The sequence below is a fragment of the Herpailurus yagouaroundi genome, unplaced genomic scaffold (genome assembly GCF_014898765.1).
Source record: "Herpailurus yagouaroundi ecotype Mexico unplaced genomic scaffold, PumYag 184, whole genome shotgun sequence".
NCBI lineage: Eukaryota > Metazoa > Chordata > Mammalia > Carnivora > Felidae > Herpailurus > Herpailurus yagouaroundi.
In genome coordinates this window covers 41,286,793-41,300,089 of record NW_024412415.1, presented here as the reverse complement: position 1 = coordinate 41,300,089, position 13,297 = coordinate 41,286,793, and the positions used below count along the sequence as shown (strand labels likewise).

Sequence of the window (13,297 nt, the reverse complement as noted above, 5' to 3'; positions counted from 1 at the left end):
ACCAACTGTCCACTTTTGGAAGAGGGAAACTAGGTTTGCAAGAGGCTACCTCATGTTGTAGACTGGAAGTTCTACCTTCTATAATCAGGTACACTACATTGAAATCCTGGTTGGATTACAGAGTCTGGGCTGGACAAGAGGCCACAAAAGAGAAAATTCAGAGAATCCCAGAGTCTCCACCCTAGGGAGATGATGGTGATAGAATGTGTTGAGGAAGGCAGTACAAGGCAAGAGTTATTCACCCCCGTTTTACAGAGGAGACTCTGTGGCCACAAAGAAAGATAGTGCTGTCCATCTTTTTGGTGGAAAGAGGGTGCAGAGAGAGTCATGAGACATGATGGGATAGTCTTTGTCAAAAATATAAAAATAAAGTAATGAAAGATACTCAGTCTTTTGTAATTATTTATATTTTAGGCTTTTAAAAGGTCTAACGTGAGAGGTCAGGGCTAAAGTCCTGACATCAGAAGCTTGGAGGAAGGATGGGTAGACAGAAAGGGATGTTATTACTTAAAGATGATGCCATTGGCACATTTCTGTCAGAACTTCAGTCAGAGGAAAAAAAACATAATAGGTGCCAGGAATGGTTTTTCAGATGTCAGACTGGAGGTGGGGAGGGCGGGGGGTGGGGAGACAGGTCCAATATAGCAACATCTTTAAATAAGAACTAAACTAATTTTAGATATGCCAGCAAACCAAGCTGGAAGCAAAGGGGAAGGGGAGGAACCTACTAAACCACAGCCCAAAATACTCTCATTTCTCCTTACACTATCTCATTCAAGGACCACCTCCTCCTCCTCCTCTGTGCCCCACCCCACCCAAGGTAGGGCCTCATCTCTGTGTACCACTAGCCCTTTATCTCCCTTTATCTCAACACTCTTGACACTGGACTCTACTCGTCCGCTCACCAGTCTGCCTCCAGTGCTGGATCATGTGCTCCCTCAGGGCAAGGATCAGATCCTTTGAGCCTGGAACAGAGACAGTGTTGATGGAAAGAAGGAATGAGTTGAATGAATGAGTGAGTGAATGGATGGGGCTGTGTTAAGATAGGGATGAAGAGAAGTGGAAGCCAGTTCTGTTTGGAGAGAATTAGGGGCTGTCTCCCAGACCTCTGTGGGGTCAAGGATAAGCCACAAGGGAGGCACTAGGTTTCTCAGACCCCAGAATGCAAGGCTGTGATCTGTGGCTGGCCCACCTCAGAAATTCCACACACCCTTCACAAAGTCATCCTAGAGAAAATAAATCAGATATGCCTCAGAACATGGCAACTCCACCTAGTACAATTTTAGTGTCCTTTTAGAAGAAGGAAAAGCCTTTTGGAGTTCAGGGCTAAAAGGCAGGTTCATCCCTGCCATGACCTTGCAAATGCAGTCTAGAAGTTCTGTATCTTCACTTGGCTGGCAAAGTCTTTTGTATCATTTTTCCCCCAAGGAGAAAAAAGTTTGAAAGGAGCTTCATTAATCCATTTTTGTGATGTCGGTAAGATTTGTCTGTAATGAAACACCACTTCTTCCTGTGGCATACCAGCTGGACCCCAAGCCCTGTGACCTGGGACCCTTTATATTTTTAGTAGGCTAAGGCTTCCAGGCAGGTTCTTCTTGATGCCCCAGCCAAGCAATAAAGGTTTAATTAAGATTAAAAAAATTTCCTGGCGAAATTTTCCAGGTTAGCTTCTTTCCTGTAGTCCAAAAACCTCAAAGATTTTTCTTTGGTTAAGAAGGCAATAAATCCACAGATTTATTATTTCTCAGCAAAATAAACTGCCCATCCACACGGCCTCTGACAGGTGCAGGGTATACGGCTGCAGGCTACCACTAGGTGGTGTCAGAGTGCCTCTGACCACCTTTACCCAATGCGTGAGAGCTGCCTGGAATTGGCAAAGTGTTAAGCCCGAGGACAAGTTCCCCAGGGAAAGTGAGCTGCATTTATGGTGTTGGGGGGTCCTCAGTCATCTGTGGAGGCACCTGGAACCCACACTTTGGCCAAATAGAAGAAGGGGCAGTGTGGTTGGCTCAGGATTTGCCTTGCCAAACCACAGCTCAGAACCGAAGAGCTGGAGAGAGAATTGGAAAACTATAGCCCACTGGTTCCCATCTGGTTAGGAAGCTTACCCAGGCATCCCTACTGCAAAGCATGACAAAAGGAGAGTCTCAGATTTGTGGCCAGTTTTGAGAATTGAGGACTCTTGAGGTAGGAGGGGCCTTTATAGCCACTTGGTCCAACAGCACCCCACTGCCTAATAAGTCAGGTTGAACTCTGTAGCAACCCTTCAAATGTATGTGGACAACACCCTTGGTCCCCCCAGGTAGGAGCAGCCAGTCCATGGTGTGTGTGGGCCTTTGTATCCCCAGAGGGGGGGTTTTGTGACTCACCAAGGTAGGTGATGGCTCCTACCACCCAGCCTCAAGCTCTTACTGCCACACCCTGCTGTCTTTCCCAGAGTTGGCCTTTCAGAGGATGCAAGAAATCTGAGATTCTTGGACAAGCAAATGTCAGATTGCATTTGACCCCAGCTGCATGCCGCCCTCTCTTCCCCAAGGCAATGGGGCTAACCTTTAGCTCTGATTGCAGAACTGAAGCTGCCAGTATGGAAACCAGTTTCTTTAGTTCCCACAAATGGCTGAGACAGTCATCTCTCACCTCCAACCTGAGAGTTCCTGTTACACGAAGTAGATTTATGTGCTCATATTTCTGGGTCTGTGTGCACCGCTGTGGTTTGCCTCCTGGAATTGGATACAGGAACAAAGAGGATGCCAGACAGTGCTTTTCCTGTTGTTCTGGTTCTCCCTGGGAGAGAAAGAAGCCCCAAAAACCATTTCAGATATTTAGCAAAAAGGTATCCCTGTGGGCATGGAGTTATCATCACTAGTGGATATTTGTCTCTTTGGAGAAGTCCTATGTGTGTGAGCTCATTCCCTCTCCTGTTTCTCTTCTCCCTTTATTTGTTTTGCTTTTCAGAGTGGACTAGTACTAGGAGCTCACTCCTTAGTCAGAATTCACTTACAAGGCTTCAGGCTCTGTGAGGATGAAGGCCTTGTCCACTCTCATGTGCTTATCACCTAATACAGTGACATTTAGGGGGCACATAATGACCATGCATGGAATGGAATGAATGTCAAGACTTCCTTTATTTAGATAATTAACCCCTTTTCTAATGCCCACATACCTAAATCATCATCATAGTAGATACGTATTATAGGCATGTAGTGAGCACTATGTTATGGGCTTTACATATGTTATTTTTAATATTTTAGAACAACAAGCCTGCAAAGGAAGATAATACTCCTATTTGGGGGATTAGGACACTAAGGCTCAAAGAATACACTCAGAGTTCAGTCAGTCGTGGGGCCGTGATTTGGAAATTCCAGTTGTGACCCAACCCAATTGGTGGAAAAGTCTAGCTTTCCCCACCATTCATTAACAGCGAAAAAAATGGAAAGAATTGCCTTAAAACAACTAGCTGAGTTAACATTTGTAAAGTGCTCAGAAAAGCTCCTGTTTCATAGTAAATGCTGTATAAGTGTTTGTTAAATCAGTAAGAATCAAGCATAGGTCAATGCCAGAGGTTGGATTAAAGTCAGCCTCATGGCTTTCACTGACAGTGTTTTAATCATCTGGAATATCGGGGCACCTGGGTGGCGCAGTCGGTTAAGCGTCCGACTTCAACCAGGTCACGATCTCACGGTCCGTGAGTTCGAGCCCCGCGTCGGGCTCTGGGCTGATGGCTCAGAGCCTGGAGCCTGTTTCCGATTCTGTGTCTCCCTCTCTCTCTGCCCCTCGCCCGTTCATGCTCTGTCTCTCTCTGTCCCAAAAATAAATACACGTTGAAAAAAAAAATTTAAATCATCTGGAATAAATACAGTAAAGACGAGTAAAGTGGGGCCATGGGATGTTCTGTGGACATTGGCACCGCCACCAAGTCTGCGACATCCAGCCCCAGATGTTCAACATCACAGAATTGGAGCACTTGGGGCCAGGAGGGGACTCAGAGTTTGAACCTGGAACCCAGGTATCCTTTAATCAGTGAGATCATCAGTGAGATCCAGAAGGTCCATGCACCCCTTAGAGTGTTATGCACAGTGTTGTGGTTTCATGCATTTTCCAGGCATAGGGCCAAAATTTTCATCTACTGTTAAGAGAGCTCTGCAGCTTAGAAGGGTTCTGAGGTTCAGATCTAGCAGTGCCTCCCAAGGTCAGCATTTAGGGGCAGGTAGGGAATCCCAGTGCTCCAGACTTCATTCCGCTCCCATTACCAGACAGGCCTCTGACTCACTCCACCCCCTCCCTCAGCTCCTTTCTTTGGAGACTTGATGGGATGAAAATCATAATGTAGGACTGACAAGGCCATCTGGTCTGGCTGCCTACAGGGAAATAGGTTTTTCTGTAGCCTGCTACCTCCTCTGGGGACACCATGCCTCTCCACTGCCTGTGAGCACCTTTTTTGAACAATTTGAAGGTTCTCCACATTCCCCAGACTCTAGCCACTGCCCCTTCTCCTATCGTGCATCTTCCCAGCCACACCAGCCTGGCAGTCACGGTGGCCCAATTGCTTAGTGGATTGCCAGGGCAGGAGAGGCCACTCCCCACAGGAGCAAAGAGCCCTTGCTATCCTGGCACTTGTGTTTCTGCTTTACCTCTCAGAAAGGGGCTGTTCCAGTGCCAGGCTTGGGAATGCTGCCTGATGGAGCAGTGACCTGGAGATGCCTGCTTCTGGCCACCCCCGTGGCCTTACTTCACATGAAAAGTACATCAGAAATTTGCCAAAGCTCTTTTTAATTTTCTAGAAGTTATTCTCTCAAACTTGTTATCAAGGTAACTAAGAATATAAAGCAGAAGCAGCAAAGGTACCCAGCCTCCCCTCCCACCCAGGATTTCTCTGAGGCCTCAGGAACTAGTGGAACACCTCAGGAACACGGTAGAACACCTGCCTACCTGCCAGGAGATGCCATCTGGTTGTTGGTATTTACAGACTTTGGCAGCCCAATCCTGCCTCCTGGAGCTGTCCCCTTGCTGTACCAAGATATGAAATTGGGAGACGCCTGCCCTCTGGTGACAATTCCAGGGATAACACCATCTTGAGAACCAGGGCCAGGGCCTTGATTGGGCAGGATGCTGAAGGAAGTATCTTCTCTAATTAACAAGTCAATGCTGATTTCCCTTCTGGCCCATTAAGCTCCTTGAGTCATTATTTAACCACTCAAGAGTATTTCGAAACTGGACACATTCTATTTTTCTGCTAAAACACAGTCTCTTAGGAATGTCTGAGTCATTTGAATTTCACAGGAATTTTATTAGCAGGCTGGAATTTCCAAACAATCCCTCAGCCAGAAAGTCTGTTGCTTCAACCCATCCTCTGTCCTGGAGGCTTGGAATCCATGGTCCTGCTCTTCAAGGAGCTAGAAGCCCAGAGCCTTCTTGGATTCAGGCTTCAGCCTCACATCCATGGCTAAGGAAGGCCTTGGCACTCCCCACCGCCCCCCACTCCTCGCCCCCAAATGCACACAGTCAGGGGCGCCTGGGTGGCTCAGTCCATTAAGCGGCCGACTTTGGCTCAGGTCGCGATCTCACGGTCCGTGAGTTCGAGCCCCGCATCAAGCTCTGTGCTGACAGCTCAGAGCCTGGAGCCTGTTTTGGATTCTGTGTCTCCCTCTCTCTGACCCTCCCCCATTCATGCTCTCTCTCTGTCTCAAAAATAAATAAACGTTAAAAAAAATTTTTTTTAATTAAAAAAAAAAAAAACAAATGCACACACTCAGTCTCAGTGAGTGTCCCTGCCACCTTCTTCCCCTGAGCTGGTGCCCCTCCAGAGGACCTGCCTGCCTCACCACTCCCTTGGGCCTGGGTTGGCACCTGCTTGCCTTCATTGTCTCATCTCTCTTGCTCCCAGACTCCCCTTGCTGTGCTCCATCCATCTCCTGAAATACCTGTTACCTCTTGCTAAGTTCAAAGCAGTTCTCACCTAGATCACTTGGGATCTCACTGAAATGCAGACCCTTATTCAGAGGGCACGGAGAAGGCCCAAGATTCTGCATTTCTAACCAGCTCCCAGATGATGCTGATGCTGCTGGTCCCTGGAGACCTAGGGCAGTGGTTCTCAATCTCGGCCACACATTGGAACCCCCTAAGGAGATCAAAACATTCTGAGGCCTGGGTCTCAACCCAGAGGTTGTGGTTTAAGTGGTCTGATGTGTGATCTGGGCACTGGAATTGTTAAAGCTCTCTCGGTGGTCCTAGGATGCAGCTAGTGTTAAGAACCACTGACCACAACGCAGATTCCAGTCTCCCGGCCCCAAGGCATCTGCTCTTCATCAGATACTCTGTCCCTTTCTTTTAGAGGTTGGCTTCCCTCCATCTTTAGTCCAGTCCATCTCCCTGTGTATTACCCTGGGGTCCTGGGGTTCACATACACCATGATGCAAATTGTACCTCTTGAACCTGTGCAAAATTGGGGCTTCGTGAAGTCACTCCCAGGTGGGCCTGGCTGAAGGACTGGTAGTTGAAAGCAAGTGTGAGGGGACTGTGGAGCTGGCACAGAGTGGAAGAACAGGATTAGAGCAGTGGGGCACAGGCTTCGTTCTGCAGCTGCCTTGGGGTTCTTTGGGAACCATGTGCATTGCACCAAGGACTGTAGAAACGCCTGCAGCGTCTGCCCTAGGTGGGGTTTGGTAAACCACACTCTGCACTGAAGGAGAATGTCTCCACTCAGCCCAACTCCTGGCTCCTGTTCTGGTGTTTATTCTGTCAGACGTTCTTTGGGGCTGAGTAGAATTTTACCATGAAGAGTCGCTGTTTAGTGTACATTTCTACCATGTCCCCGGATATCACTCCCTCCAACTCTTTCTCAAATGTCACTTTCTCAGTGCAGCCTATGCTGACCGCCTTATCTGAAGTGTCACGCTTTATGCTCTGTATTTCCCCTACAGTACCTACCACCTATAGTAAACCACATAATTTACAAACATAATTTGTTATGTTTGTTGTTTGACTCTCTGACCCACTCAAATGTAAGCTGTCCGAGGGTTGTTGCCTGTTTTGATGACAGTGCCTCTGTAGCAGCGTGGTGGGTACTGGCATTCATCTGACTCCCAGACCTTCCCCTGCCTGGTTTCTGAATCCTGCCGCTTGCCTGGTGCCCTGCCTGGCTGCACCCCAAGGCATGCTGCAGTCTCAGGGCCAGGCCCGCTATTGCTGACTGCAGACTGTGGGTGGCTCCAGACACCTGCCAGTAGTAGCTCTTTACCTGGCTGTGAGTTCCCAGTCTCAGCCACCCCACTTCACACCTACATCTTTCCAATAACCAGACCTTGGTCCGGTTAGGAAGTTTTGCTATCCAAACAAAAAAACAAAAATCAACATTTCAGTGGGGTTTTTTTTTTATTTTTGTTTTTAACATTTATTCATTTTTGAGAGAGAGTGTGCAAGCAGGGGTGGCGCAGAGAGAGAGAGGGAGACATAGAATCTGAAGCAGGCTCCGGGCTCTGAGCTGGAAGCACACAGCCTGACATGGGGCTCGAACCCACGAGCCGTGAGATTATGACCTGAACCGAGGTTGGATGCTCGACTAACTGAGCCATCCAGGAGCCCCGACATTTCAGCATTTTAAGGAGCAACATAAAATGACTTTTCGTCCCATGGAAGCAGGTACAGATTGGAGTCTCCTGTTTGTGGGGAAACAAATAGTTTGTTTCATCCCCTTCTCTCTTTGGAACCTTGTGCTTGAGGTAGAAGGAGCAGACTCTGAGGGGCATATGCCATTCTCCTGGGGTACACAAGGCACAGAGGCCAAAACATGGCCTGGCTCCTTCCGTTTAACGTGCAGGCCGTCTTCCTGCTCGCTGCTCACCCTGACGCCGGCCCAGGCAAACGGCCCTTGCAGCTCCCCTCTTTAGTTATAACTGCAGGAGGTGCTTGCGTCACATTTCAGATGACAGTGAAAGGCCATCATTTTTAGGGGCCACAAGTAACTGGACTGGGTTTTCGAGAAGATGTGGAACTGGAGCGATGTCTGCTTTGGGGCATGGCAATGACAGTGCTTGCAGTGATCAGTGATCCGGTGATTCGGGAGAACTTGACAGGAGGGCAGGAGGGGAAGTGATGAGCCACAAGAGAGGTGTGAAAGATTAAAATAGGGCCACTGGAAAGTGGGGGCAGGAATGTCACACTGGGAGAGGAAGAAGGGGGAGTAGGTGAGACATGCAGATGAATCAGGAGAGGTCAGCTGAGTAGTGATGGCCAAAGAGATCTTACAGTTCAAAGGGTCTTTCATATCCACACGCAGCTGATAGCACCTGTGGGCAGCAGCCTCTAAGCTTCTCTGGGGCTCCGTCCCTCTGAGCTGTGAGGTGGAGGCTTCGGCGCCCCTGTCCTTCTTTCCTGCCTACCCTGGACAGACACACCTAGTCCTCTGTCTGGCGGCCCTTCTCATGGCCTTTCCTTCACAGGCACTGGCTTCTCACCTGACCAAATCACAGCCACCCTTACCAGGCCCCCTCAACACCCCTCTGCCCTGAATACAGGACACCCAGTTAAAGTTGAATTTCAAATAAACAATGAATACTTTCTTTAGTATAACTATGCAATGTTTGGGATATACTCACACTAGAAATTGTTCATTGTTTATTTGAGATTTAAATGGATGTTCTGTGTTTTATCTGGCAACCCTACTGAGCTCCATATGATGTCAGTTTGGGATTTACCCTGTAGCCTCTTGCTTATGGGTTGGCCCATGTGAGTCTGCAAGAAGTTGGAGAGAAGTGTTTCTGCATCAGACTTTGAAACCCATCTGCAGTGAGTGATGGAGGCATTCATCAATGGCCTTCACAGTCTGGTCTCCACTCACCTTTGTCTCCCTGTCTTCTGCTTGTCCCTTAGTGAGAACTCTCTCTGGCCTGGCTGGTCTCCTCATCCTCACCCCATACTCTTGGGCCAGGTGGGGCTCACATCAGTCCCCTCTCAACCCTGTCCAAAATACCTTCTTCCTTTTCCACAATCACCTGTTGAAATCCTTCTACCCCTATTTGTGGGACCAGATCCCTGAGGCTGGAGACTGAACCCCCGAGTCTTTGCATTCCCTTAGAACCAAGGCAGCACCTGTCATTCCCATAGGTTTTGGAAACTCTCCAGAAAGACTTGAATAAGCCAAATTTCCTGCCAGGTTTTTTGAAGAGCCATGAGCTTTGTACCACCTTCCAACAACTGGGGGCTCCGTCAAGCTTTCCCTGGATGGATTCTGAGGGAGAAACTCCTCCTTTGAAGCACTCACAGTATTCCTTTGGGGAGAAGAGAGCATCTCAGAATTCCCTCTTCCAGTGACACTTTAGGATCTTCAGGGCATCGGGCCCTGACCCACTTCAGCGGACACTTTAGTTATAAAGCGTCCCTGTGTGCAGAGGATGGGGACAGCCAGCTGTCTGGGTCATCAAATAACTTTCCAACATCATCATCATCATCATTAGCAATCCATTTCAGCTCCATGGTGCTTTATAGATCAGATACATTCCCTCTTAACTTGCAACAATCCTAGGAGTTAAGGAGTTTTACAAATGGGAGGCTGAGGCCTGAAATGCACAGATAACCTTCACACATAGTCCTGTGTGTCTGAAGGTGGAGCCAGAAGTGGGGACTCCCTGACTAGCACTGTCTCTGCTACTTCAGGATGCCTAATTCTTCCTCAAGATGGCAATGAGGTTTGGCCTCAATACCACCTGCCCCCTCAGAAGCACCTCTTTTTCCCAGGATCTTGTGTTCCTGAAGGGAGTACATCAAATGGCTGCCCCAGCTCTGAGGTTTTTCACCTCCTTCCCACTTCCAGTCCTACTCAGGAAAAACTCCATCCTCGGTGACTTGATCTCTACCTGTGGTTGTTCAAGATCATCTAGGCAGGGTTTCCGAAAATATCTTCCATGAAGCACTAGTCCCACCAGATGCCCTGTGACATGAGGGTGCTGTCCAGCAAGTTTGGAAAGCACTGATACTATAATCCCTTTTGAGCATGATGATGTAAAATAACATATTAAAGGCACTGCAATGTCCTAGAAAAATAGCCTAGAAAAATAGCCATTTGACTTTGACCCCAATTTTCCAAAACCTATCCAACCATAGAATTATCAAGTAACAACCATTAACATTCTGTGGAACTAGGATTCCATACAACCCCCTCTGAGAAATAGGGATTTAGCTCAGATCTCTTCTTATATAGCTGAAAACCACTGAAAATTCATTCATTAATTTATCAATCATTCATTAGAGGCGAACTGAGGGTCTCCTAAATGCAGAGTTTGTGCTAGGTTCCACGACTAGACAGACAGACAGTAATAACAGCTCGTTTTCATGCAGTTCTTACACCTAGCCAGGCTCTCCACTGACCTTTGTGATCTCCAGTGTTTGCAAGAAGCCCATGAGATGTGGGTTTCACACCCACTGTTAAGATGAGGAGACTGAAACCCAGATGGATGCTGTGTGTTGCCCAGGTCAGCCTATAAACCTAGCTGCACCTTTTTATGATTGGTTTTGCTCTTTGTGATTCTATCCAGTGGCCTCTTGAATAAGGTTGCATTTTGCTGGGAAACGTAGAGCCTGGGAGGAATGATGAGGGTATGTTTGGGACCAGGGCTGTGGCCAGGATCTTACCTCCTCTCCCTCTTGTGTCCCCACAGGTCTACCTGGCTGAAGCCGTGCTGTGGGAAGAGAGCAGCCGTGTGGCAGGTATTTTTGCTCAGTGCAAGTCTCAACAGTTTCCTGGTAGCCTGTGTAATATTGGTGGTGATTCTCCTGACTCTGGAACTTCTAATAGATATAAAGCTTCTCCAGTGTGAGTAGCAAGAGAGATACATATGCAAATACATATGATGTCAATATTCAGTGTGCATCCATCAGGGGTCCCCAACCAGCAGTGCAATATGCCCCCAGCCCAATGCCACTGTTATGACCCTGGCCCCATGGCTCATGGGGATTACTGCCCGGGGAGGAAATCTGACAGCTTCTTTCTCTGTCCCCCCAAGTACCTGTTTGCCCCTTTCTACCCAATGTGGCCTCTCCAGTCCCCCTCCCTAGCATTCCGTGATCAGAAACTGATGAGATCAAAAATGTTGGGGACCCCTGTATGCACTTTTCTTTTTATTGTTCCCATTTGGAATTCTCCAGGTTGGACTTTTCTGTATCTTAAAGAGAGTTCTCATGTGTGGAGGCATATCACCTTCTACTAACTAATAATAATAGCAACCACAATGATGATGTGATTGCTTGTGTTTTTATCCAGCCATAATTTGGCAGTGTTATTTACACATAATGTGATCATTTTGAAAGGACTTTTCCATACATTTGACCCTCGCAGCAACCCTGTGAGGTGGCATGACTGATTTTATCTCACCTTATAGGCAAGGGAATTAAGATTTGGAGAAGTTAGAGACTTTCCCTAGGTAAGGGTCTTCAAGCCATCAGGCCATTTAATGGCATGGCCAGTTTTTTTCCCACCATAGTGTCTTGGTGTTTGTTCTAGTCTTGTGTTTATGGGAGCCTGATGCACATGGCAGTCAATGGCTTGTCTGCTACCTCTTCTGTCCTTCTAGATGTCCCATGGCAATATGGCTGTTGGGAGGTGCCCACTTCTTGCCCCCCACCCTCGCAGACCCCTATCTGGCTTTCTGGGGAGAGCCAGGTGTCTTTACTCTTGGCTTCAGATGAGTGAGCAGTTTCTGTTAGAGCTCCTGGATCCCTATATTTCCCCAATTCAGAAGGCGGATTATACAAATGCAAATTAAAAAAAAAGATAAAAATTTTGGCCTGCAAGATTCCACCATTGGCAAAGTGTAGAACTATAGATCCATCCTCAAACCCAGTCAGTCATCTTAGACTTGTTTTCTCAAATGCCCCCAGTTCTTTTCCTGGAGCCTCTGTACTCAGGGTCCATCAAAGCTCCTTCCATGCCCTATCAGCCCTCCCTACTCTCTAGAGAGGATGACAGGCAGTACAGAATTGCTTTTGTCTGATGAGCCTCATTGGGTTTTGTGCAGCTGGTGGCCCCTTGGTTCCAATCAAAGTATCTTCCAGCATAAAGTGACCAGCACTGATTTTACACTCAACCTGTCTTCAATTAAACCATGTTGTATACTTTCCCTCCCACTCATCCATATGTCTGCTTTTTATGAGGTCTGGCCATAACAGAGTCTTTCTTTCCCTGTTGTAGGTTATACTTGGGGCCCTCGGCTGCTCAGGTTGTGACAAGGCATTGAATAGAACTGAGAACCTGGCCGACACTGGAATTTTGCTTAAAATTAAGTATCCAGGAGATTGATTTTGGTGGGAGATCCAATAGCAGCTCATAAAAGGCATCTTAAATTCCATAAAACGCACAATCAGAGATTTATTGCTCTTCTAAAGCAAACCGTAAAAAAAGGCACAGGAATTCATTTGAGAAATAATGGGGAGAGATTTTATGTTTTCAGAATCATCTGGAGGTCTTTTCAGAGTCACACAGGCCTCAGACTCTCGGTTCCCACTAGTATTCATGTGGCCTGGGATGGAAAGAATCCACGGTGCCTCCAGGCCCCAGCTTCTAAGGGTCGGTCACATTGGCCCAATACCAGGGGACCCTGAGGTCTCCCACCTGGAACCTGGTACCGCAGCCTCTCTCTCCCAGACATGCTCCAGGTTCTGGCTTCTGCCCACTCTGTGATCCCAGAGCTTTGGGGGAGGCTCTGGGTTCCTCTCTTTCAGGTCAGCCTTCCCCACTGAGTCCTGCCTGGGGTACTTTTCTTTTAGCCCCCAGGGAATTCTGAGCTACACGCTAAGCAGGCCTGACCAGCAGAGAAGCAATGTAGGCCTGTTCTTGGCAGCATTCCTCCACCTTGTTTTGGCCCTGCCCACTGCTCTGCCCGGCTGTCTTTCAGGCCTGCCTTCTGGAAAGCATCCCCTCCCATCCATTCTCCATCAGAGCCCACCTAACCCTTGTCCTGGGCCCAGAACCCTGCTTTTGGAGTCACTACCTGATAAACTACACCTTGATTAGGCTCTGAAGTTGGCCATGGCTCCCGTACTTTAAAGGGGTCTTCCAGAGATAGCGCCTTAACTCTAAGGATTGTCTGGTGGAAGGTGGGCTGGGAGCTTTCAGGGGCTGATGGCTCTCCCCACTTCACTATGGAGTCTGGAGGGCAAATGCAGCAACTTGGAAGCATGGCAGACCCCAGCTGCTTGAGCTGTCATGTTCAGGAGGTGACATCTCCCTACCAGGCCCGGCTCCCTCTTCCAGGCCTTTCTCCAGCCTCACTCCAAATACCCCGGCCAGCATAGCCATCTCTACATC

General features: G+C 48.1%; 1 protein-coding gene across 1 annotated transcript in view; it reads left to right on the top strand.

The window, feature by feature from the left end:
• TMEM266 (transmembrane protein 266) overlaps positions 1-13,297 on the top strand; it is a 130,058-nt gene that overhangs the window by 68,067 nt on the left and 48,694 nt on the right. The window contains exon 4 of the mRNA XM_040493350.1: positions 10,653-10,807. Coding sequence (XP_040349284.1) covers positions 10,653-10,807 — 155 coding nt within the window. The remainder of the gene's footprint in view (positions 1-10,652; positions 10,808-13,297) is intronic.